Source organism: Semicossyphus pulcher, unplaced genomic scaffold (assembly GCF_022749685.1).
Source record: "Semicossyphus pulcher isolate SPU_LCO1_2020_fin unplaced genomic scaffold, fSemPul1.0.p SCAF_20, whole genome shotgun sequence".
Classification (NCBI taxonomy): Eukaryota; Metazoa; Chordata; class Actinopteri; order Labriformes; family Labridae; genus Semicossyphus; species Semicossyphus pulcher.
In genome coordinates, this window is record NW_027211694.1 from 8,214,402 (window position 1) to 8,239,922 (window position 25,521).

The following is a 25,521-nucleotide window of genomic DNA, read 5'->3' on the forward strand; positions in this document are numbered from 1 at the left end:
GTCACTATTTAAAACAACTCAGAATGAGGACCGAAATATCACATGATTATAAATTCAACAAAGACGCCCGGCCATGCCAGCCTCATAAATCACACTATTTAAATATCACATGGTTAACAAGTGAAGACATGTGAGATAAGGAAAAAATGAATGATTCATGGGGCGAGAAGACATGGGAACTGAATATGGAAAAGAAGACAGCCTAATAAATATTCCCTGTGAGGCATGTAGATGCTTTCAAAAACAAATCAAACTGGATTCTGGCAGTGACTGATGTGGGTGATGGCAGTGGGAGAATGGGAGGGAGAGGAGGGGAAGCTGCACGATGCCATGCCAAGTGATGCCCTGTGGTGTTCCCTGTCATCAGCTAGCTGGTGGCTGAAACCGCCTGTGCATTTGAAAGTAATTACATGGTGGGGGCTGGAGTGGTGAGAACCTGCAATCATCGTATCAGAAGGGGCCCTCTGCTCTGTGATACTTTGCCACTCACTACTGATTGTGTGACGTGAGCCTCCTTTTGTCAGCCAAACACACCTTAACATTTTTAGATTACAAATTCTCACCACTCGTTTTTCAAATTACTTTGCCTTGCTTAAAATGCTGCAAATTGGACAAAGTAAAAAAATTTGGACCAGATGTCGGATGGTAAGATGTGAAGCAAAAAGAGTAGTAATCAATTCAGAGAGAGCAGCGCGAGAAAGGACAGAAGTGTGGTCTACCACTTCTCTCCCCAACTTGTCAAACACGGCATCTTGGTTTTTTGGCCTGAGCTTCAAAATATGACTATATAGGTAAAACTCTAGCATCAGTATTTTGCATGCAAGGCTCAGCGGTGAAGTTAGCAATAATAAATATTAAACCTAAGATTTTCAAAATAACGCCAACTGACAAAAATTTCATGGCTCTTCCGTTACTTCTTACAATACCAACGTACCCTACCTATGTACGCTACCAAAGCACGCTACCTACGCTACCTACCAACATACGATACCAACGCACGCTACCTATGTACGCTACCCTACACACGCAACCTACCAACATACGATACCAACGTATGCTACCAACGTACGCTATCTACGTACACTACCAAAGCACGCTACCTACGCTACCTACCAACATACGATACCAACGTATGCTACGTACGCACGCTACTTATGTACGATACCAACGCACGCTACCTACGTACGCTACCCCACGCACAACTACCTACCAACATACGATACCAACGTATGCTACCTACGCACGCTACCTATGCACACTACTTACGTACGATACCAACGCACGCTACCTACGTACACTACACTACGCACACTACCTACCAACATACGATACCAACGTATGCTACCTACGTACGCTACATACGTACTCTACCTACGTACTCTACCTACGTACTCTACCTACGCACGCTGCCTGCATATGCTACCTACGTACACTACCTACGCTATCTACCAACATACAATACCAATGTATGCTACCGACGCACACTACCAATGTCTGCTTCCAACGTACGCTAGCAACGTACGCTACCACCGCACACTACCTACGTACGCTACCTAAAGTTTGAAAGTTCGCTCAATAGTGATGATGCAGTCCCTGCCTTACAAAAACGAGAAGCTGAAGAATAAAATGACAGATGCGACAACAGGAGCAGCAGATCACTCCTGTGACATCATTTTCTGATGCCACAGGAGTGAATAATGAGTGCAGTTTAAATGAGTGCGTGAGAAAATCCCCCCGAGGATATGAAGTTGAAGAGACACCACACACTCAAAGCTGCTGAGACCTGGGGGGACGGATTAAGAGATATGGACACCAGCACACACACATCCCATGACTACCATGTTTGAGCATGAGTACGGTGTCGAGGTCATGAAGGTGGGAAAAGCCCTTTTGGTACTGGTGACTGCCTTAAGAGGAAGAGCAATTACTCACACAACACAAACACACTGATGACTGTCTTCTTAAATGTTGAGTCATTTTGCGGCTTAATTGGAGCCATTAGGTTGTTTCAACTTATTTATATTAACATTATCAGGAAGGGATTTAATTCAGAATACATGTGATATTGCAGAACTCTCCATTTATTTTCAATGAAGGTTTATGGATTGATAAAATAGATTTTCTGGCATGGAGGGGGATCTAAATGTGAATCCCAATCAGCTGATTAGAACATCCCGGGAAGGCTTCCAGCTTGTCGCAAGGACACAAGCCGCAGTCGTAAGGGGCAAGAAGGAAGGAAGGAAGGAAGGATGAGGAAAGAGAGGGATGGAGATATTTCAGTTTGGCTGCCAGCTCTGTAAACGAAACAGGACGCGTATCAAGTGGCACAAGAGTGCAAAATAGAAAAAAGAAAAATCAATTTATACGCTGTGAGCTTTGCCACAGGGACCGTGACTTCGACACAAACACGCTCGCATACACGGTGTCAAAGTATCTCAGCACGTCACAGAGTGTGTGTGTCTCGAGCTGACAGGTGCCACACAGCGTTGATGCAAACAGGCATCAGATGAGCTTCGGCTCTCCTGCCAAGGCCACGACGCTCTCCTCTCATCGCATCCACGCCAATCTGCCTAATGAGCGAGAAGACACGCACACGCAGCCATGAAAAGCATATACGGGACGGTAGGTGCATGAGATGTGACACACATGCCGACTCTCGCACCCAAAGTGTTTCTTCCCCGCTCCCTTTTTCTTTCACACACACACGGACAAACTCTGATTCATCTCCAGTAAGCGTGCACGCACACACATAAGCACGATAATGAATCCCAGTCTGACCACCCACACTGGATCAGCAGGGAGAATAGATTCCGATCAGCAGGACTAATGCGGGGGAGAAAGACAGTGGCACATTTGTCTCCGCACGCCCCGCTATTAATATGCTTGATAAAGTGTGAGGGGATGTAAAAGGAAGAAGAGAGCAAGGCGGGAATAATGAAAAAAGTAGGAAAGAAAACAGGGACATACTGAAAACAAACCAAAAAGAAGAGAAAGCAGGAAAAGGAAGGAATGAAAATGGATGGGGGTGGTGGAAAAAGTTCAATGCAATCAAAGAAGAAGAGATGGATGACACGCATCTCCTTCAGCATCAATAAAAGCCACAAGGACGCCAGCATTGTCTAGACAAAGTCCCCTAATCAAGTTACGACTCCTTCCTCCACACAACAAGATAGAACGCCAGGGCGTGTCTGAGTATGTGTGGCCTGTTCTACACACACACACTTGGATACACATCGCCATGGCAACGCTGACAGTGCTGGCCAGCCGGAGTGGCATCGATGTGGGAGCCCGTCCTTGGAGATGGAGAGAGTGAAAAAGAGAGGGAGCACCAAAACAAACGGCTAGCTTTGCTACTTTTGCTAACTGGAGGTCGAAACCAAATCCGAGCCGCAACCACCACCACCTGTTTGAGAGCTGGTAGGGATAGCACACATACTATAAGCCAGACTGTTGTAGAAGAGGACTGTAAAATCACTTATTATCACATCTATGTATGAGTAAAGTAGGCATATTCAACTGGACCCAAACGGTAATAGGATTAGCTTAGCTTAGCATTAAGACTGGAAAATGGGCAAACAGCTCGCTGGGTTATCTCCAAAGTACAAAAATATGAACGACTTAAGCTCTAATAAGCACATTTCATCTTATTTAATCCGTACCAGCTGGAACAAGCTGCCAGGAAAAGTGCTGTTTTTGAAGCATTCTTTGTGCAGTGGTCACACTTGGTATTGACCGATGCAAAGTCACCAAAAAAGACTTTTATCCAGATAGAACCATTACAAAAGAGAGGCTATAAAAGCATAAGTAGCAGCTAGTTAGCCTAGCATAGCATACGGAAGGGAAACGGGAAAACAGCTAGCCTGATTAGCATCGAAGGTAATTTATTTTGGTGGGGCAGAGGTGCTGATAAGTGGATTGTCACAGTCTGCTCCACTCTGCAAGTCTGCCACACCTCCTCATCAGACCAACTCCCTACACCTGTCTCTGCTCCACTCTACCTGTCAGCCACGCCTCCTCATCAGGCCAACTCTCCACACCTGTGAGAGCCCTGGCTGCATTTAAGCCTGCTCCTGTCTCTGCTTCAGTGCCAGATTGTTCTTGTATTATGCCTGACTTTCCAGCGTTTTTCCCCGGACTGATCACCTGTTGCCGACCTCGTCTGTCCCCGACCTGCCTGCCTCGTCTCTGCCCTGGATATTACCTCAGCCTTCTGTCTTCGACCACGAGTTTCGCCTATTCCCTCCTGGTTACACACCTACTCGGCTCTGTGGCTACACAGCTCACCACTGGACCTGTCTGCCAGCTAGGTAATCCACCTGTTGTTGGCTGTGCCTTCAGTCAGCGACACCAGGCTCACTCCTTCTCAGATCTCGCAGAAGATCACTGTGAGCCAAGACTTTTCACCCTGCCATTGTATAAACTGTTAAAGACTGCAGTGAATAATAAAGGTCATTACCGACTGATATCCCGTCTGCCTGTGCTGCTTTTGGGTCCTCACCATACCCGTTACAGTACAATCTGGCCAGACATGGACCCAGCACACACGGCGATGGATCGCCTGGAGAAGGTAGAGGCGATGCTCCAGCACCACGAGGCGCTGCTACTTTCTAACTCTGCAGATGTTCGACTGGCGGTGGCTAAGCAGGAGCAGGCATTTACCTCGCTAGCCTCGCAGGTCCAACAGCTCGCCGCAGCTTTTGCCCAAGCTGTCCCTCTGCTCCCGGAACCCGTCCAGCCTCCACCAGCCCCGGCTGCCTCCGCCTCTACCTCTGCCTTCGCTTCGGAGCCTCGTGTGGGGGTTCCTGAACGCTACGCCGGGGACGCAGAGGGTTGCCGCCCGTTCCTCACGAACTGTTCGATCCTGTTCGCTCTCCAGCCCCATACCTTCGCTTCGGAGGACGCCAGGGTGGCGTTCACTGTGAATCATCTGACGGGGCGCGCTCGGCTGTGGGGAACAGCCGAGTGGGAGCGTCGCACTCCAGCCTGCTCCTCTTTTCAAGCCTTCGCTGCTGAGCTTCGTAAAGTGTTTGGAGAAGCTTCCCGAGGGCCGGACGCATCTGGAGGGCTTCTGGGTCTGAACCAAGGGTCGCATTCAGTGGCCGATTACTCCATCAACTTCCGCACCCAGGCTAGCTCCAGTGAGTGGAACCAGGCTGCCCAGTGCGACGCATTCCTGATGGGGCTCGCTGACTACATCAAGGATGAACTAATATCGTATGATCTTCCCACCACTCTCGACGGCATCATCGAGCTGGCTTCCCGCATCGATCGTCGCATTCAAGCGAGACGGCGGGAGAAACATCAGGGGCTAGCGGGACGACGCCAGCCCGCCCCGCCACCAGCTGCTCCCGGGGTATCGATGCTTTCTGGCAGCCGGTCTTCAGGGGAGCCTGAACCCATGCAGGTTGGCCGGGCCAGTTTAACTCCTGAAGAGAGGAAAAGACGCCGCGAGGGGAACCTCTGCCTGTATTGTGGCCAAGCGGGACACTTTATTTCCGGGTGTCCGCTAAAAGGACGGACTCACCAGGAAGGAAGGAGTTCCTGGTGAGTCATACGTCTAGCTCCTCCTCCAGCACACGATCCCTGTGCCAGGTCCGCCTGCTGCTGCCTGAGGGATCCCAGACCCTCGCCACCCTCATTGACTCTGGCTCTGATGCCAACATTATGGATTTTAATCTAGCTCAGCAGCTGGGTGTCGGTCAGATTCCCCTGCCAGCTCCAGTCTCCACCAACGCTCTGGATGGTCGACTTCTGGGAACTGTGACCCACCTGACAGCACCCATACGGATGTTAATTTCCGGGAACCACCATGAAACACTCCAGTTTCACATCCTGCACTCTCCTCGTCATCCTCTCCTCCTGGGGTTCCCATGGCTCCGACGTCACAATCCACACCTGGATTGGACCACAGGGGCGATCCTGGGGTGGAGTTCATCTTGTCACCAGGTCTGCCTCAAGCAAGCCGCCGCACCACAACCTTCTGCCGGGACCAGTTCTTCGACCGATGTGCTGGGGGTCCCGGCTGAGTATCTGGACTTCAGGGAGGTCTTCAGTAAGGCCAAGGCAACCTCCCTTCCCCCACATCGGCCCTACGACTGCGCCATCAACCTCCAGCCCGGTGCCACGCCGCCCAGAGGACGCCTGTATTCCCTGTCCGTTCCTGAGAGGGGGGTGATGGAGACATATATCAGCGACGGTCTAGCGGCGGGCATCATCCGCCCCTCCTCGTCTCCGGCTGGAGCCGGTTTCTTTTTCGTGGAGAAAAAAGACAAAACACTCCGCCCCTGCATTGACTATCGTGGATTAAATGACATTACCATCAAGAACCGGTACCCCCTGCCCCTCATCTCCTCGGCTTTCGAGCTCCTGGAGGGCGCCACCATCTTCACCAAGCTTGACCTGCGCAATGCCTATCACCTGGTCCGGATCCGTGAGGGGGACGAGTGGAAGACGGCGTTCAATACCCCCACCGGTCACTACGAGTACCTGGTGATGCCCTTCGGCCTCACCAACGCTCCTGCTGTCTTCCAGGCCCTGGTTAATGACGTGCTCAGGGACATGCTCAACAGGTTCGTCTTCGTTTACCTCGATGATATCCTGATCTTCTCCCGCTCCAGAGAGGAACATGTTCATCACGTCCAGAAAGTCCTCCAACGCCTCCTGGAAAACTCCCTTTTCGTCAAGGCCGAAAAGTGTGAGTTTCACGCCTCGTCTGTCTCCTTCCTGGGGTACATCGTAGGGAGAGGGACCGTGGAGATGGACTCAGCCAAGGTTTCTGCCGTCACCACTTGGCCCGCCCCTGATTCCCGCAAGCAGCTTCAACGTTTCCTGGGCTTCGCCAACTTCTACCGGAGGTTCATCAGGGGCTACAGTTCGGTGGCGGCCCCCCTCACAGCTCTCACATCCTCCAAGGTGCCCTTTCTCTGGTCCAGGGCCGCTAATGACTCTTTTCAGGCCCTGAAGACACGATTCACCTCGGCCCCCATCCTCCAAATGCCGGACCCTGAACGGCAATTCGTGGTCGAGGTGGACGCCTCCGACTTAGGAGTGGGGGCCGTCTTGTCCCAGAGAGCGGCCGCCGACCAGAAGTTGCACCCCTGCGCCTTCTATTCCCGACGTTTGACCCCGGCAGAGAGGAATTATGACATTGGGAACCGAGAGCTCCTCGCCGTCAAGTTGGCATTAGAAGAGTGGCGACACTGGCTCGAGGGGACTAAACTGCCGTTTCTGGTATGGACGGACCATAAAAACCTCGAGTACCTCCAGTCCGCTAAGAGACTGAACTCCCGCCAGGCCCGATGGGCACTCTTCCTGACCCGGTTCAACTTTTCCCTCTCCTATCGACCGGGGTCCCGCAACGTCAAGCCCGACGCCCTGTCCCGTCAGTTCTTGGAAAGGGAGGGGGACAGGGCCGACCCGGACACTATCCTGCCTTCTTCCCGTCTGGTCGCTACACTCACCTGGGAGATCGAGGAGAAAGTCAGGGCCGCCGCCCAAGACCAGCCCGGACCCAGCGCTTGCCCCCCCAACCGCCTGTTCGTTCCGCCTGATCTCCGGTCCGAGGTTCTACTATGGGCCCACAGCACTCAACTTACCTGTCACCCAGGGATTCAACGGACAAAGGACTTTGTGCAGCGCCGGTTCTGGTGGACGTCACTGGATGAGGACATTCGGGGATTCGTCAATGCCTGTCCCACCTGCAACCAGCACAAGCCGACTCACCATGCCCCCGCCGGTCTTCTGCATCCTCTGCCTGTGCCTCATCGTCCCTGGTCGCACATTTCCTTGGACTTCGTCACCGGTCTACCACCATCCAGCGGCAACTCTACTATCCTGACGGTGGTAGACCGGTTCAGTAAGATGGCCCATTTTGTGCCCCTGCCCAAACTTCCATCTGCCAAAGAGACGGCCAAGCTACTCCTCCTCCACGTCGTCCGTCTCCACGGCATCCCAGTAGACGTGGTCTCTGATCGGGGCCCCCAGTTCGCCTCAGTATTCTGGAGGGAGTTCTGCTCGCTTCTGGGAGCCACCATCAGCCTGTCCTCGGGGTACCACCCCCAGTCCAACGGCCAGACCGAACGCAAAAATCAGGAGATGGAAACGGCACTACGCTGTATGACGTCTCAACACCCTACTTCCTGGTCCGAACAACTTCTTTGGGTAGAATATGCCCACAACACCTTGACCAGCTCCGCCACAGGTCTCTCCCCCTTTGAGTGTACCTATGGGTTCCAGCCTCCGCTCTTTCCAGCACTCGAAAGAGAAGCATCCTGCCCCTCTGTCCAGTACTTCATCCGCCGTTGTCACAGGACGTGGACCCGAGCCAGGGCGGCTCTGCTCCGGGCCGCTGGCCGCTACACTGCGGCCTCCAATCGCCACCGCTCCAAGGCCCCGGACTACCAACCGGGTCAGAAGGTTTGGCTCTCCACCCGTGATCTCCCCCTCCGAGTGGAATCCAAGAAACTGGCTCCTCGGTTCATCGGCCCGTTCGAGATCCAGGAGATCATCAACCCGGTGGCGGTGAGACTCAAGCTCCCCAGATCCATGCGGGTTCATCCCACATTTCATGTCTCCAAGGTTAAACCGGTCCGAGAGAGCGCTCTGGTCCCCGCCGCGCCACCTCCACCGCCTCCTCGCCTCATCGATGGAGGTCCCTCCTACACTGTCCGTCGCCTCCTGCAGTCTCGCCGGCGTGGGAGGGGATTCCAGTACCTGGTGGACTGGGAGGGTTACGGCCCTGAAGAGAGGTCCTGGGTCCCTGGGAGGGACATTCTGGACCACACCCTCATCAGGGACTTCCATCGGCGCAACCTCAACCAGACGTCCAGAACCAGGCCACCTCCCAGACCACATCCTCCGTCGGAGTCCCCGAACGACAGCGACGATGCCGAGGACAGAGAGGGTTTCCCCTACTCTGAGGAGGACAACACTCTCCCCGGGACCATGGAAGTGGAGATGGACGCCGGACTCTCGGACGAGTATTATTATTCGTTATTGTTATTATTACTATTCCCTCCTGGTTACACACCTACTCGGCTCTGTGGCTACACAGCTCACCACTGGACCTGTCTGCCAGCTAGGTAATCCACCTGTTGTTGGCTGTGCCTTCAGTCAGCGACACCAGGCTCACTCCTTCTCAGATCTCGCAGAAGATCACTGTGAGCCAAGACTTTTCACCCTGCCATTGTATAAACTGTTAAAGACTGCAGTGAATAATAAAGGTCATTACCGACTGATATCCCGTCTGCCTGTGCTGCTTTTGGGTCCTCACCATACCCGTTACATGGATTATGCAACCTTTGAGAGACCCAGGTTTCCAAAGTGTCTGTGCTAAGCTAACTAGCTAATCAGAGAGTTAATATTGTCATCTATATTTAAACTGATAATCTTGAAGATCTCAGTTTTGGCAGCACCTTATGGCGATAAAAGGCATATGTCCCAGATAACCAGACTCTCTTTGTAACGGTTGTAACTCTTGATTTTCCTCGCTTTCCTTTTTAGACTGTTTGCCTTCATCTGAGCGTTGAATTTGTTTCTTTTTCTTTGGATTTTCACTTATTTTTGAAGTTGTATCTGTAGTCATCGATCTTTTCTGTGTTTGTTTAGCCATAGTAGATTACTGTTTACTGGCAACACTTGCAGAGACCGGAAAAGCAGCCGCTTAGCTCCGCCTACCCTCTCTGGCAGACCAACCACTGCTGGGTGATGGAAAACACGTCACTAACTGGGCGCCGCTTGTGACTTTTTCCCGGAACGTTGCCACAGACACCCAGTCTGTAATACTGCAAATGCAAAGGCTTTCATCAGTGGGCCATAGGCTCAATCACCATTGTGTTACCTCATTCGGCAATAGATAGTGACTTAAGAGACATTTATTTACTTTGAGATTCTCACTTTAAGTTAAAGTTATCAATAGCGCTTTATGATGGAAGGTTCGGGACCTTTTAATAACAAATTCTCTAAAGACATCCAATTAAGAATTTAGCAAAGAAACAGATTTATTTACATAAATAACTTCATGAGGCCTGACAACAACAAACATGAGAAAGAAAGAAAACAACAGAGGTCATACAAAGCTGCAGTAAGAGACCAAAGACGGACCGATGAATCACATGAGGAGCAACCCCCCTCCTCCAACACCCCCAACCCGCCCCGCATCCTTTCATCATTAGAACTGCTGCTTGTAAAAATAACCGAGTACATTCAGCCATTTGGCAATGACAAAAACGTCTGCACAGTCAGAGGCCTCAGAGGCGTGTCACACGGCACATTTATAGTGCAACTTAGTATGAGGAGTGACTCGCTGTGTAAGGGCATTCAAGTCGTATGACTGAGTCCGCAGCGTTCAGTGTGACGATCATTAACCAAATTGATATTGAACGCTCAATCAATGCCAGGGAGGCTATTAGCTCATGCATAGCTATAAGGAAATTATTTAAATGTTGGGATGATTGCTGCATTTCAGTATCGTTAAATGAAGTGTGTAAGATGATATAAAGTGATGTGTTAAGCAGCTTAACCTATGGCTGACATTGTGTTTCTTTAGATTTCTTATCAGATCGCATGTCAATTCTAATTATTATAAAGTTTCATCCATACTACGATAAGTGTGTGTGTATCATATTAGTGCATCTGCAAGGAAGGACATGACCTGTACTCTATGTTTCTGTGTGTATTAGTCTATCAAGACATGTCTGCATCCACAACATGTTTGTGTGTGCATCTGCCCTTGCATTAAACTCATTAGTGTCCTAGAACAAGAAGCTAATAACCCAGAGGGTTTGGATGTATCAGTGTGTGTGTGTGTGTGTGTTTTCTTTCCACACATTGATTCGTCCTTTTGCCAGTGAATAGATAAGAGCAATTTGTTAAACAAGCAGGAGCTTCCTTGGAAGAGATAAATGGACTAATGTAAGGGCGGGTCTCTATAAACTCACAGCAGAGAGGAGCACACTTGCACACACACGCATACACTGATACAGACTCACTAAGCATCGTAAGAAAGGGATTTAATGTAACCTTTTGCATACTTCACCTCCTGCAAATACATTACTAGGACACTGACAACTAAACAACCCAGTGACATCATCACTCAGGGCTTTCAAAGACACGTGCGATGGGAAAATGTTACTGTTAAAGGCCAATCTGATTCGCCTCAACAAGTATTTAAAAAGTGCCCGAGAGCACTTGAACCCCACTTCTCCCATCAGTGTATGATGCATGTGAATATGTACAGTAATCCTCCTTTGTCCGGGCTGCGAGCCATAATAACGCGCTTCAAGTCAACATTGCTCATTAAAACATAAGAAAGAGCAGCAGGCACGTCAGTGTTTCCAGGAAAGCTACCAGGAAGGTCAAGTCAAGCCTGTTAGCATGATAACGTTTGCTTGTTTAGCGCTAAACAAGAACGACTATCTTGTAAATGCGTCATTTTTCTGAGGATGAATAGAATCTTTTAAGTTGTTGGTGGTTCAGCATGAAAGTCAGTGGGACACAAAGGTCATTAGGATGAACTTCTGAGGATTGTAAATGTGTGTAGTGTTCTTTTTTGTAATCCATTGGTCTGGACCAAATGCTTGTCTCAATCTGCTCTCATTGGATGAAAGTGTTGCCAAAATAGCCCCCTGTGATAGGCGCTGGTCCTATCACATAGGTCCACACTTGGACGTAAATCAGCGTGATTATAACTAACTAAAATGACAGAAACCATGTTTGAGAATTATTTATTTGGCGTGTATTTTGATTTTATAGTTTGACTCTCGTCCCATCTGTTAACATGGAGGAGGCGGGCTTTATGAGCTATACTGCAGCCAGTCAGCAGGGGGCGATAGAGATATTTTGGCTTCACTTTTAGGGACTGAAACGACAATAATGCATCCCTGTACGCGACTAACATGGCTAAAAATCTCAAATTAAACCACACACCAATTATCAAACTAAGATACATAACATATTGTGTTAAGACACTGAAACAGCAGCTCTTAGCAAGTACAATGCAAACCAGCAAAAGAGCTATCCTTGACAGAGGCGTTGACTTCCTGTGCAACTGTCCCGAGAGGTCAGCAGGGTTAGTAATAAACGCGAGGGAAAGGAGCAGCTGGTGACCAGGGCAAAGAGGGGGCTAGAGTGTGCTGCCCATTCGGCCATTGGCGTCTGCGCTATATTTAGACTGGAATGGCCTGGCCTTGGGGAGGAACAGAATACAGTGCAGAGAGCGCCGCGAGGCTGAGCGCCTCATCATGGGAACGTACTGTAGATACTGGACAAAGTGATGACAGGACGAAAGAGAGACAGAGAGCAGGGCAGGAGGTGCTGGTTGCTATGTTTCACTTTTTTTAAAGAGGGATGTGTTGATGCATTTTTCTACAGTGCATGTGTGTTTCAACTTACAGCCTTCGTATATGTCCGTAGGGATGTGGACGGCGGTGGTGTTGTAGGAGACGAGTCGCTTGAAGTCGGGGTCAATCTGTAGATCATCTGGAATATATGCGTTCTTCCGTCTCTTTACGCCGTCAGTCTCGTAGAGCTGTGAAAAAAAGGAAAGAAAACCGTTTTAAAACCGTCCTACAAAGCATTCTATTTTTCTGTATGTGTGTAAACCCTCAGTATGTGCACAGTCTCTATATGCAGCTTCTTGTTAACGTGAATGACAAGGTGTCAATGTTGAGTATTCACTAAAATGTCACCACTGTCAGATAAAGCCTGGGAAATTGAATCAAAATTTGAGGCATGAAACATAAAACCCAGGCATCCAGAGAGGAGGAGGAAGAGGGGAGAGGGTCTGTCAGTCAAATACGGAGTGACATCAGTGTGCTCTGGGTGTGTTGGGACATTGAAGGGGAATTAGAAGCTGATCCCTGTTTATAAGAGCAGACAGATGACGTCTGAGGCCGGGAGGGGGAGGGGCGTCTAATGTCTCACGCACACTCGAGATTTTCGGAATTTGGGGATAAAACATGCACCGGCCTTTATGCTGACAAAAAAGTGCAAACCTCAGCAAAGAATGGATGCTAACACGTATCTATACGTACTACTTCTGTGGTATGTGCTTTAAGAAATACTTCCATTGGCTGTAAGGGTGACTCCAGCGGCCATATTGACAACAGTGATGCTGGCGGATAACTTGTGATGTTTTCGGTTACACGACACAAAACAGCCCAACACAGGATATAAATTGCTTATGGTGTTTGATTTCAGAGTAATCTAACTTAGAGGGTATCAGAATAGTTGGGTCAAGTTGTACTTACTTTCTCTTTGGCGTAGTAGTAAACAAATTTCTCCGCCTGCAAAGACAGGAAAGAGGAACAGGTGAGTTCAAAGATGAGGAAGAACACATCAAACTTTAAATCATTATTTTACTGGTTTAGAGTTACAATGTTTTAAGTTGCTTTGCTCCACCTGTAACCACACTTGGCAGTGATGTCACAGTGTACTGACACTGGTGAATGGGGACCAAAATGTGTCCATCCTGATCAAGGATCAGATTGCATCTATATCAGCCCCTCCAGAAAGTTGCGAAGTTGCGATTCCCAATCCCCAGAACTTTTTCGCAACCTTGCAATTTTGTGGTTACAGGCGTAGCACCCAATATAACATGTAGAACAGCTTCAATTTAATAAACGATGTGTAGATTCTTCTTTGGGCACATGGATAGCATTGAAGTAGGCACGTGTAGTGCGAAATTACTGATGGTAATTTGCGTTAGTTTCATACAAGTTTTACACATTTTATTTGGCATCTTGACACGGAAATGTTGGAAGTGATGGCTTTATTGGAGCGTTTGGAGCTCACTGTGGATGTGTCCTGTGTCACACACAAAAAAAGCTTAAAAAAACATTGCAACTTTTTCAAAAATCTGCCCAAAATCAGGCATTTCAGGCCGCAACAATGGCAGAAAAAGCCCAAAGCAAAATCCTGGAGGGACTGGTATATTCAATTTCACGTGTTACTTATTTTCCAACGTCTACCGAAGGAGAAAAAAAGCCTACAGTCCCATTAGACTCTATATTTGCTCTAAAGAAGACCCTTAATTAAAATCAAGAGGGTATGTTTGAGTAGAATACATTCAAAGTTGACAATTTGAGTCTTAAATAAAGGTCCTAACCTCATAGAAGAAAGGACATATTCAGGAAACTTTTTTACACGATCCCATCTTAAGCCAGCTTGTTTTGTTCTGATCGTGGAACAGGAGACAACTCATGTCACTGAAATCTGGCCCCTCATTCTCAAGATAAAGTACCTTGTCTTGGGTGAAAAAAGCTAACAAGGTCAAATACTTCCTTAAAATTAGAAAGTAAAACTGAAATATTTGTGTTTTTGTAAAGTTAAACTTGCAACTGTGTGTGTTTAAATCTGTTTTTTTTTTTTCTCTGCAGGGCAGCGGTTTGTTTTTGACACTGAGGATCAGTGAAGTAAGTGGTGTTGTTTTGCTCTCACACTGCTGGGCCTCCTGTCAACACAGAGGCTAGCAGGGCGCTAACGACCTAGCCTAGCTGCTGACATAAGACTGCCCCGGAGCCACCGAGCTGGCTGCCGACTCCCACCACCTGCCCACCACTTCTGCAGGTGCGAGCTAACAGAACGACAACTTAAAAGGATAAGCGTCTCCTCCAGCTGCTGCGTCTGCTACCTTAGCTTGAACAGTGTGTAATTAGCACACAATAAGCAATTAAGCAGTGCCAAACGTTAGCATCTGCTCTCTTTTGCTGTTTTGACTGTTAATGAGCTTTAGCAGGAGACATGCAGGTTAATGAGCAAAGAGAAGGTGTATGCTAAACATGCTAATATGCACATGCAACAATATACAAACAAAAGATGATAAGAGGAGACTGTAGCATGATGCTTCCTGTCAGGTCATGTTATAGCAGACAGATGCGCACCTTAGGAGGTGATGCTAACGCTGAGGTCACACCATCACACCCCGCAGGGAACGCTATTGTGCAACAACACCTAACGTGTGAGGGGTGGAGAAAACAAACAAAGGCTTTTTGCTAATGCTAGCATGCTGTCGTAGGTGTCATGCATACTGCCAAATCAGAGTATATGTGTGTGTACATTGTCTGAAAAATGCTTGCTATTGTATTGCAATCAAATCTCTGCCAGGTGTAACCGCAGTTCGTGTAGACATTTGTAAAACGTAATGAGTCATTCAATATGTCATCCGCTCACTGAAAACTCCAGCATGATCTGCCCCCACCAGCTTTTCTCTTGCACTCACAGCTGCTGCAAACACTAGTTGATGGTGAACAGACTCTTAAAAACAGGCTGCTAGGCACCAATTTTAATGACTTAAAGAGGGGGTATTATGCTGTTTCACATTTTAGGACATATATATAACGTTACAATGTTGGATGTCCAGACTAAACGTGAAGTTTCAAATCTGTAGGTAAATGTATGACTGGCCAATCAGAAGACAGCAGGCTTGTAGGGGCGGGGTTTCTTAAAGGGACAGAGCTGACTGAGTTGTTTCAGGCAGAGGCTGTAAGAGGGCCTGCACAGAGCGCCAGTGTGAGAAGAATTAGGAGTTTTTTTAACTGTTAATTATGCTAAGCTACTCCACAGGTATCACAGAGTGAAATAACAACACTTGAAATTAGCACAATACCTCCCCTTTAATATCTAAAATTTAAAGCGGCACCCACTCGTACATTAGAAATGAGAGAAAAACTCACTGCATATAAGTAGTGAATATAAATATAGAGGTAAACACAATGCAATCAAATGAGGCATGATCAAAGCTTATGTTTTATAAAGGGTGTAAATAGGGCCAAATTCATTATACGACACTGAACACACGCGTGTGTGGTTCTGTTGCAGCACTCACACCTTTTAAGTGTTTAACGTCAGCAGGGAGAGGTGCCCAGCAGTACTGGCCTAGTTATCAAAGGTGACAGGTAACACACACACACACACGGAGCTATTTCAAACACTTATAACCTACTATGATGCAAATTCTCCCAATAAGCTTATATGTTTGAGTAAGCCTACTTCAAACATTAAACCGTCTTTTTTTCTGCTAATTGTGTTGTTTGAACTCATGTACAGTATTAACACTAAATGTGAATTGGATGTGGTTTTAGTCCAGAACATATATTATTCTAAAAAAGATGCCCACTTCCTGTGTTGGAAGGATTTTATGGAAAATATTAACCAAGTATAACAATCAGGGAGCCTGCGTGCTTTGTGAAAACAGACAAATAGATTCAATAAACATGCATTTTGCTTAGCACACACTAGCCTCCTCACAAGGCTGAAGGCTGACACACAGCACACAAAAAGGCTGATTGAAGGTACACACAGGTTGATGCGGGGCTAAGCTGAGGGCAACATGCTCGCCTGATCTGATCCGATCTGATCTGATCTTTAAGCTACAGCTGTGCTTACACATACAAGGTCATCACATTCTGTGACAGCCACGCGACAGTCGTGCAGTTATGAGATTTGTATCTGTCAATCGAGGAGGTGACAGACCATGAAGACTCTTATCTCTTTCAAAATAATGCAAATTCCTGGAGCCATTAAAGACCTCAGAATGTATCTGTAATCTGGCTAATAAGATCCAATACTGAAGCATGATACAGAACTTTGATCAGAACCCTTTGCATTGTGGGGTGTTGGGTGGATGTTGAAGGACAAAAAGCTGGTATAGTCAATAAAAACACCTGCAACAGGTGTTAACAACCTATTAAGCATCTATAGCAGCACTAGCAGTACTAGTGTAAACCTGTATGGCTGTGGACGACGTGAACGCATCCAAAAAGTGAAGCCAAACATCTCTATCGCCCCCTGCTGACTGGCTGCAGTATAGGTCATAAAGCCCGCTTCCTCCATGTTAACAGATGGGATATGAGTCAAACTATAAAATCAAAATACACACCAGTTTAATTTTTCTCAAACATGGTTTCTGTCATTATAGATAGTTACTATCATGCTAATTCATGTCCAAGTGTTTAATTTACTTTATTTGTTTTTTGATGCTATAAAAAGTACGGTGGCCAAAACACTGCAACCGTTTCCATTATAAGAAACGGGCTGCAAATTCAGAAATGACGCAAATTCAAAAACAAATGCAAAGACAGAAACATGCTGCAAATAAAAAAAATGTGCTGCGAAAAGCCAAAACAAATGCATTAACAGAAAACGCGCTGCAAATACAGAAACGATGCAAATCCAGTCCACACAACTGAAGTCCTCCAGGCCTGTAGGGGGTGCTCTGTGTAACAGGTTTATTATTGACGGGAGAGAGAGGGAGACGAGACAGTGAATTTATTAGTTATCAGACTTTTTAATTTTAGACGTGGCTGCAGCGGAGCAAAGAAAACACCCTGTTAATAAATGTCTCCCAATCAACACTTTACTAAAGTAGCCACTGCTAAGTGTAGCTTCTGTCAGCCGTGCAGCTGGCGGTGCTTTATGATGACTCTGCCCAGCTCGACGTTAGTGAGAAATGATGTATGTTAAAAGTTATTAAAAAACAACACTGCTGCTGCAAAAAAGGGAGGAATGCTGCAAAAAAATCTTGTGTTTATTTTACCACATGAAGCCCGTTTCTTCTCATGGAAATTGCTGTGGCCACTGCAGCACGACTGCCCTTGTCGGCCACCGTAAATAAAGGGTGTAACGTCATGATTGACAGCTCTGTTGACAGGTGTAACAGCGAGAGGAGCAGAACTAACACGCACACTGCAGTCGTCCATCTTTATATACGGTGATTGGTCCAAACATGTTGCCCACCTGTGCCCTCTTACATGCTTTGTGAGATACTTCATTGCTTCAGGTGTTGCACAAACCCCCTTCACATTACCCCAAAAATTAATTACGTTTGCTAGCCAAGCATCACGAGCCAAAGGAATAAAGTAATAGAGCTGATAAATGAAAATACCCCCAAAGAGTATTATTCTTCCCTCTTTTCTTCAGTGCAAGAAGTTAAATAACGGGAAACTTTTAATGGAAAAGAATCATTAACGTTTGGCAAACAACACTGAAGGAGTTATTTTAAGTTAATAGTCTAAATGGCAAAGTTGAATCTCTTTGAAGTTCCATCAGCAGAGTCTACATATCATTTGTCATTTGTAAACGGCAGCCGGCAACGCAGGGGACGGAAATGTGCAATTTGCATGTATTACGGAAAGAGTCGGAGCTTAAGCGCAGCATCAGCGGCTGAGAGAGGTGCGCTTTAATTCCCAGAGGTATGGGCGATGCATTTATTGGGGTGAAGTAATTGAATGAGTTAAATAATAGCATGTTCATATAATTTGCTGTACATTCCCCTCTAATGTGTTCTTAACACTATGATTAATAGGCACAGAGTGAGAGTGTGTGTGTTCATGGTAAGCATGCCTGGTTATTTCTGCCTATTACATAAAATAATGAAATCAAGTATAAAGTCATTACAGCGCAGTTGTCATTGTAATGAGATTTGCCATCCAATTATTGAAATCATATTGGATCATGAATTACACGTCCCTCCTCTTATGGAGTTCGCGGCACCAGTTGTTCCGTATGTAACGCAGCCCGTTGTTAATGAACATATCAGATGGAGCTCGCTCACCTCGCTGTCGTCCCTCCACACGTGCTCCATCTGTAGCTTCTCTGCTTCTGTGGCCAGCCTCTGCGGGGAGAGAGAGAGAGAGAGAGAGAGGAACACAGTCAGAAACATGCTAAATATTCTTGGACAAACTAGAATAGAAGATTTTTTTTGGCTTTATGATAGTAGCTTTGGCCCTGATGCTCACTTTATAAAAGGATGACAGTTTTTGCGTTAGCGAATCCAGAAATCTGATGTGCTAGGAGCAGAGCAGCTAGATAAATCTATATCATGGCTCTTTAAACCTTTGAAAATTTGGCTCAAAATAGTTAAATGTATATATTATATCAAAGTAGAAAGATTCATTAAGTAATCACTAACATTCCAGAAAAGGTAAGTATTTATAACTGTAATAAAACCTGGAAGAAAAGAAGCTAACTTGGCAGTTTAGATAATTTCTCAAGACTTTGGAGGCGTGGCCTATCACACTTTGATTGACATGAGTATATGTTTAAATTGTGTGATTGTGAATCAGAGGAGGAAGAACAAACCCTGCGATCTCTAATGATTTATTTTATTAGGTCACTGAATGGCGAGTGACAAGATGATATGCTTTCCAAATCATAGTTAGCAGTTAGCTGAGATTCCCCCCTTTGTTCTGCAAGCTATGAATGCCATGCTAGGTGAGTTCTGTCGTGTTAGCTAGTCCTGAATGAAAATAGACAACTGCAGTCGACACTAAACTTCCGGGGTAGGGATGGGAGTAGAGAACTGGTATTTTCTGGTAACGGTATGTGATAGATCAGTACTGAAAGTACCGATAAGCTAACAGACAAATGGTGCTTCTACCTGTATTTAACATTCGTCGTAATTAAAGAGGGTGTATTATGCAGTTTCACATTTTAAGACGTATATATGATGTCACAATGTTGGTTGTCCACATTAAACATGGGTGAAGTTTCAAATCTGTAGGTAAAAGTATGTTGGAGTAATCCCCAGGCTTCTCAGCTCGGTCTGCGGGCTGCTGTGAACGCCAGGTTTCACACTGTTTTTTCAACAAGCTGCACTTTGTGACGTCACAGAGTGCAGGGGCGGGGTTTCTTAAAGAGACAGGGCTGACTGAATCATTGACTGACTGAGTATTTTTTGAACTGTAAATTATGCTAAGCTACTCCACAGGTATCACAGAGTGATGTTGTTAATGTCATTTTCATTCAATCGTTTCATTCTAACGTAGCTGGCATCCGTCCCCGAGTGATGACCTAGTGACGTTACATTTTTGTGGTCTCCTGCTGGAGAAAGTCTAGAAACAAATAAACACAAACAAATAAAAAATGGAGAGTAGTATTGATAAGATTATTGATAAGTATCAGTAGCGATAAGCAGTATCAGTATTGATACCAGTATCGTAGTCGGGGGACGTCAATAGTCAATCATGGCTGTCATGGATTAAGCTGGTGCTATGTGTACACAGCCATATAGCAGGCATGTCACTTCTTGTGTTTTGATCGTGGAATTCATCATGTAATAAATATATGTAAGCATAAAAAAATTCAATTCAAACCATTTTCAGGAAAAGTTTACAGAAACTAAAATATTTTTATGGGATGGAAAAAAATGTCTAATGCTTACTATTATGTACACTAGACCCTGTATTACATGGTAAGAAGGCCATTGTGGATTTGGGCTTTAATAATTAATAATAGCAGTTACATGTCAAGTCTTTACATCTACCTTATGGCAGTTTAAGGAGGTGCTGCTGATGCAGTCACGGTGCGTTCAAGGGAAAACACCTCATTTCCTCTCAGCACCTGCAGCTATGAAGTAGGACTAACTATGACACAATGTCGTGCTAAAAATAGACACCGTGCTATTCCATCTTCTCTCAGATCTGGTCCTAATGACTAGGTTAATGGGTTTATAATGGGCCCGGCTTCTAATCTGTACCTGGTCCAGAAACACACTGTACTATTAATTTCCCCTGGGAAATATCACATCCAGCTCCTCCTGCGTGTGCGCACCGCACAAAGGGATTCAAGTTGCACAGGAGGAGCGGGGATCTGATGGGGGCAAGGGAGTAAATTAATTTATGAAATCAGAAGAGGCGGGGGCTGAAACGATGAATTATTGAGTTAATTCTGCTGTGGGTTGTGGGAATCAGAGAGGAAGAACAAAGGCTGATTGTGGATCGTGTGCCGGGATATATGACGCAAAATCAGACCTGAAACGTGACACCAAGTATGCACTGGAATTACTCATCCAACAGCACTTAAAATCTTGTACCACTTTGCTCATATCATTGTAGCTGCAGAATAAGATAAAGTATGTGTAATTTATTGGATTAAATCCTTAAAGAGACACTAGTTGCACGATAATAAATGAAGAAAAAGGCCATCAAACATCCAACATTTCCACAGCAGGGGTGCTGCATGTTCCTACACTGTTGCTTCTTTCTTTCTTTCTCTCTCAAAGAAAAACCTCCTTCGTGCATATTCAATTGGCACCGAGGCATCATTTTCATAATGAAACCCCCCTCCCGCAGGTCTGGCTTCAGATCACTCGCTACGCCCGTACACAGCGCCGACCCATAATGCATGACGGGGGCCGACACTCCTGCGGCGCGTAACACGGTTACCTCGACAGCCTCTCAGTTGGGTCTCATTAGGGCGGAGATTTAGCTGTGGCTGTCAGAGACGGAGGGACGTCGCGGCGAGCAGAGGAGCAAAGGTGAAATGGAGCCGTGTGTGTGCCCGGTTGAGGCGTACGTTGGCGAGCAACAGGAAGAATGCAGATGTCACTTTAAGGAAAAATAATTGTGCTGCATTTAAATGACATTTCTGGTATCCACCCTTCTATCGCTACGTTAGCTTTTAAATTCTAGCATTTTCTTACAGGGGTGTTATGGTCTTTTTGCTTTATGCTCCACAGCTGCTAATATAAATGCAACAAGCTGCCGGTTTCCAGTCAGCTCATTATTGGCTCCAAGAAAGATTGCGGTGTGTGTTTCAATCAGTCTAATAAACTTCTTGTCTGATGCTGCGGTCACAAACCCATCGATGGTGATTGACTGTGGAGGCCGTTCTTTTCAGGCTCAGAGCATCAAAAGGATGGAATCAATAAGAGGCCAAAAGGTTTTTGTGTTTTGATGATTGCTTTCAAATCCGTGCAGATAACTTCTACAATCTTTATTTAGAATATATGAATGTTAGTGGGTGTGCCTTTATACTAGCTCTGGTGCAAACTGCAGCAGGAGCAGCTATAGGCTCCTTTTTTTAAAGTACGACTTTTTGAATGTTCAGAACTCATGAGACGACTTCGAACTTCAAACTTTGATGAAGTTAACTCACATTTCTAAAGCAGCAGGAGAATTTACATTTCAATTTGAACTCGTTTTAAGTGAACTACAGAGAAGAGGAGCTAAAGCTGCTGCTGGTGCTGACGTGCTGCACAGGTGGGGTGGAGAAGTTCATACACTTGGCATCAGTACAAATTTGTGGCGATGGAGTACCTGCAGGGTTTGTTTCTGATTTTTATAACACAATTTTGTGCCCACAAGCGGATGCACACACATCCTCATCGGTTAAGTCAATTTATTACACGGCTGTGTTTAATACTTGTTTCTGATTGGTTAATCACAGCATTCCGAGGTCTGTTATTTCTTGATAACAGACCCTTGTTATGAAGAGCAGACCGTTGCTAGGGATGCAGCTCTAATCACACAATCCGGAGGACTAACTGTAATCATATCAATCCGCTGAAAGAAGTTCGGTAAATTTGACGTCGGTTTATTTATGGCGGGGAAAAAAAGAAAAGCAATAAAGGTTAAGCGATAAAAAAGTTCAGCGGCTGAGCGGTTAGCTCATTTTAAGAAGGCTAAGGGCCCGATCAGACAGAAGGCGCACCGCACTGCCTTTTTTGTGGAAGTAAACAGATCAGACAGAGCGCGTTTTAGCAACTGGGGGCGTTGTTAAGGCAACCACCGAATCATTAGCTGTCATCAACCTAACCGTTATATTGTAAACTGACAGAAGGCTCGCCTCTCCTTTCATCCGATTGGGCAATGAGAAAAAAACGGCCATGACGTCGGGCGCTTTTCTGCTTTGAGTTGAAGTTTTTTCAACTCGAGGCGCTCGGAGCGTTTCCTCAGAAACACGAGGCGCACAGAGCAGAAAAACGTGAGGCACTCTGCAAAGCAAAAGCAGCGCGCAAAAAGCCTCTCATTGAAAACGATGACAAAAAAGCCGCCCCCAGCTGCTAAAACGCACTCTGTCTGATCGGGCCCTAAAGAGTTAAAGATTGCTATGGACGCAGTACTCACTGTGAGTGTCAATATTTTGTGTCAAATAATTGATTTCATAGGTAAAAAGCCGTCGGGCTTCGCGTCTGGGTCCTGCTCATCCATTCTGCGATAACGACCTGCTCACTATACATAATCCCTTACGTTACAACGGTTAGTTCCAACCAAGCAATCTGATTGGACAAGAGGCTTTCTATGTGTATTTATACAGAGAACATCACCAGGACTTTTCACTCTGTGTATCACTCAGCCAATACTGTTAATTAACATCACAGCAGACCATGTGTGTGTACATTAATCAAGCTGGTTCCTCTGAATCACAGCTTATTTCACTGGTTGATGATAAATTAAAACAAACAGATAAATGTACCTGATGAAAAACAGCTGAACTGTGGTAACCTGTAGACACAGAGTGCAGGAGAATGTTTGGGTTGCTTGGCAACCAAAGTCTAGTTTCAGTTACGTTGTCCAATTAGTTAAGTTGTTGGAGAAAAAATAATCTGTTGATGATTAATACTTTTTACTACTATTTGCCGCTTGTGTAACTGTTGTATAAAAGCAATATTGCGCTGATATTCAGTACGACATCACTCCCTCTCGTGCGATATAAAGTATACCATAGTGGCTTGATGAAAGGAATTAATTAATCAATACTGTTTAATGCTTTTCAAGAGAAAAAGACTTAAAATGCTAGAACAAAGCAGAGCGCAGAAAAGATGTAAGCGAGACACAAAGCGAAGTAGCTGTTTCAACTATCAAAGAGCTTTATAGAAGAAGCATTCGTTTCTTCCTTTTTATCTGCAGGTGGCCGCTGACCCTCTCTTTGACTCCTTTCAGCCAACAGTTACAGCCGTCAGGGCACAATCCCAGCAGCTGCACACACGCGCGCACACACACACCTGCCCACGACTGCACACACACGCTGAGAGAAAGAGGCACTAATTAACGAGGGCCCCAGATCAAGAAGTCAAAGGGTCAAAGGTCAGCAGCTGCTGCGGCTCTTTTATGTTAACACCGCAGTCTCATAGTAAGATCCTGTCACACCTTGAAGCGGTGTCACATTTACTTTGTTTGATAGCTGGAGGTGGACGGGAACACGTGTCTGATGATAAGTCAGGGATGCAATGCTAAATCACAAATTTTTGATGTGTCACAACTGAGATAAAACTTCTTGAAAGTGGTGTCATAATGAGAGTAAATAAGCACGACAATGTGGAGTTGCTGCACAACCAATGGTTCCCAAATGGGGAAAAGGGGTTTCAGGTACGCTGCGTCTGCAGCGTCCTTCTGCAGCGTCCTTCTGCAGGAGGATTTGGGTAAGGGGGAGCTGATCTCTTAAAGGGGCCGTATCTTTTAAAGGGATATTCTCATATTTTGCATGGGTTTCACATTTTTGGGTGTTTATTGTTCACAATGAATAATTCCGTGTTTTTCCAGAATTACATTCTTCAAAAGGTCGCCTCTGAAATGGGCCGTTCAGAACAGCTGCAGGTTTCTACGTAGAACCCTGCTTTCGCTGAAATCGACCAATCACCTTTCACCGTCATTCACCTCAGGCTGCCTTCTTGCACGCGCTTGTAGTCAAGTCGTTGTCGAGATTTCAACTCACCATTCCGATACCTCCTGGCGATTCTGGCTCGTACATAAGGCCGAATAACTGATCCGAGAGCAGCCATGGTTTTAACTTTGGAGTGACAGTGGAGTGCGGCCACACCCCCACGTGAGGGAGGGGCTACGAGGTCACTCCAAATACTGTCAGCCAATCGTGGCTAAGGTCTGACCTTTGAATGGCAAAATGGCTTGTTCGTTTCAGGAGGAAGGAGAGCCTCCGAAAAATAATTCAATTTAAATACAATTTTAAAACGAAACAGACTTTACCAACGTGATTCAAAATTGACTCGAGGTTATGCCCAACATGAATATGAAGTATGAGAAAAAGACGTTAGGATCAGGAGGAACTACTGTATATAACAAGCTGCAAGTGACTCTTTAAAGCAGATCCCCAATAAACCCTGCTGTATGCACAAGCTTAGCTGGAGTGTGTGCATGTGTGTTTGCCTTCTGCTCACACAGAAAGTGACTCATGTCAAGTGTGGTCGCTTAAATCTCCTACTGATGTCACGACACGAGGATCCTACAGATTTGTGCAACAAATAAAGGGATTTTTAGGAGCCTTTTTTATCATAGCAAACGTTAATCGGATGATGTTTTGAAAATGAGTCTTAAAGCAGGAATAAATGAGGAGTGTTTAAAGGGATGAGAGACCAAAAAGGAGGAAATCATTGAGAAATAAAACAGATCAATAATTTCAAACATCGCGAGCGACACACACACAGATCGACTGTGTTGCTATCCTGACACGCGTTCCTGGAAGTCTGATTAGCCCTGCCCAGGACGTACCGCGCGCACGCACACACCTGCACTCTCACTGATGTGTCGGGATGCACATGAGAGCGGGGGGGAAACATGAGCATCTGCTGTTGTGACTGGCAGCACTTTAGTCAGATCTATCCTGCTCGGCCTGCGGGGAGGCAGGAGGAAGAAAAGGGGGAGAGAGACAGCACACTTGTAAAGTGGCACAAGGAGGAAAACAAGTGTACGGTACAGCAAGTGCACGTTAGCGGACGCTATTTACGAGACAGGAAGTAGCTCTCCCCAACATGCGGGCATCTTCTTGGGCGGTGACTTGTCAGAGACT

At 46.2% G+C, this 25,521-nt stretch overlaps 1 protein-coding gene across 1 annotated transcript in view; it reads right to left on the reverse strand.

The window, feature by feature from the left end:
• Positions 1 to 25,521, reverse strand: part of LOC138599319 (voltage-dependent calcium channel subunit alpha-2/delta-1-like) — a 111,692-nt gene that overhangs the window by 49,375 nt on the left and 36,796 nt on the right. The window contains exons 4-6 of the mRNA XM_069670924.1: positions 18,551 to 18,610; positions 13,248 to 13,283; positions 12,391 to 12,526 (exon numbers count right to left, since the gene is read on the reverse strand). Coding sequence (XP_069527025.1) covers positions 12,391 to 12,526; positions 13,248 to 13,283; positions 18,551 to 18,610 — 232 coding nt within the window. The remainder of the gene's footprint in view (positions 1 to 12,390; positions 12,527 to 13,247; positions 13,284 to 18,550; positions 18,611 to 25,521) is intronic.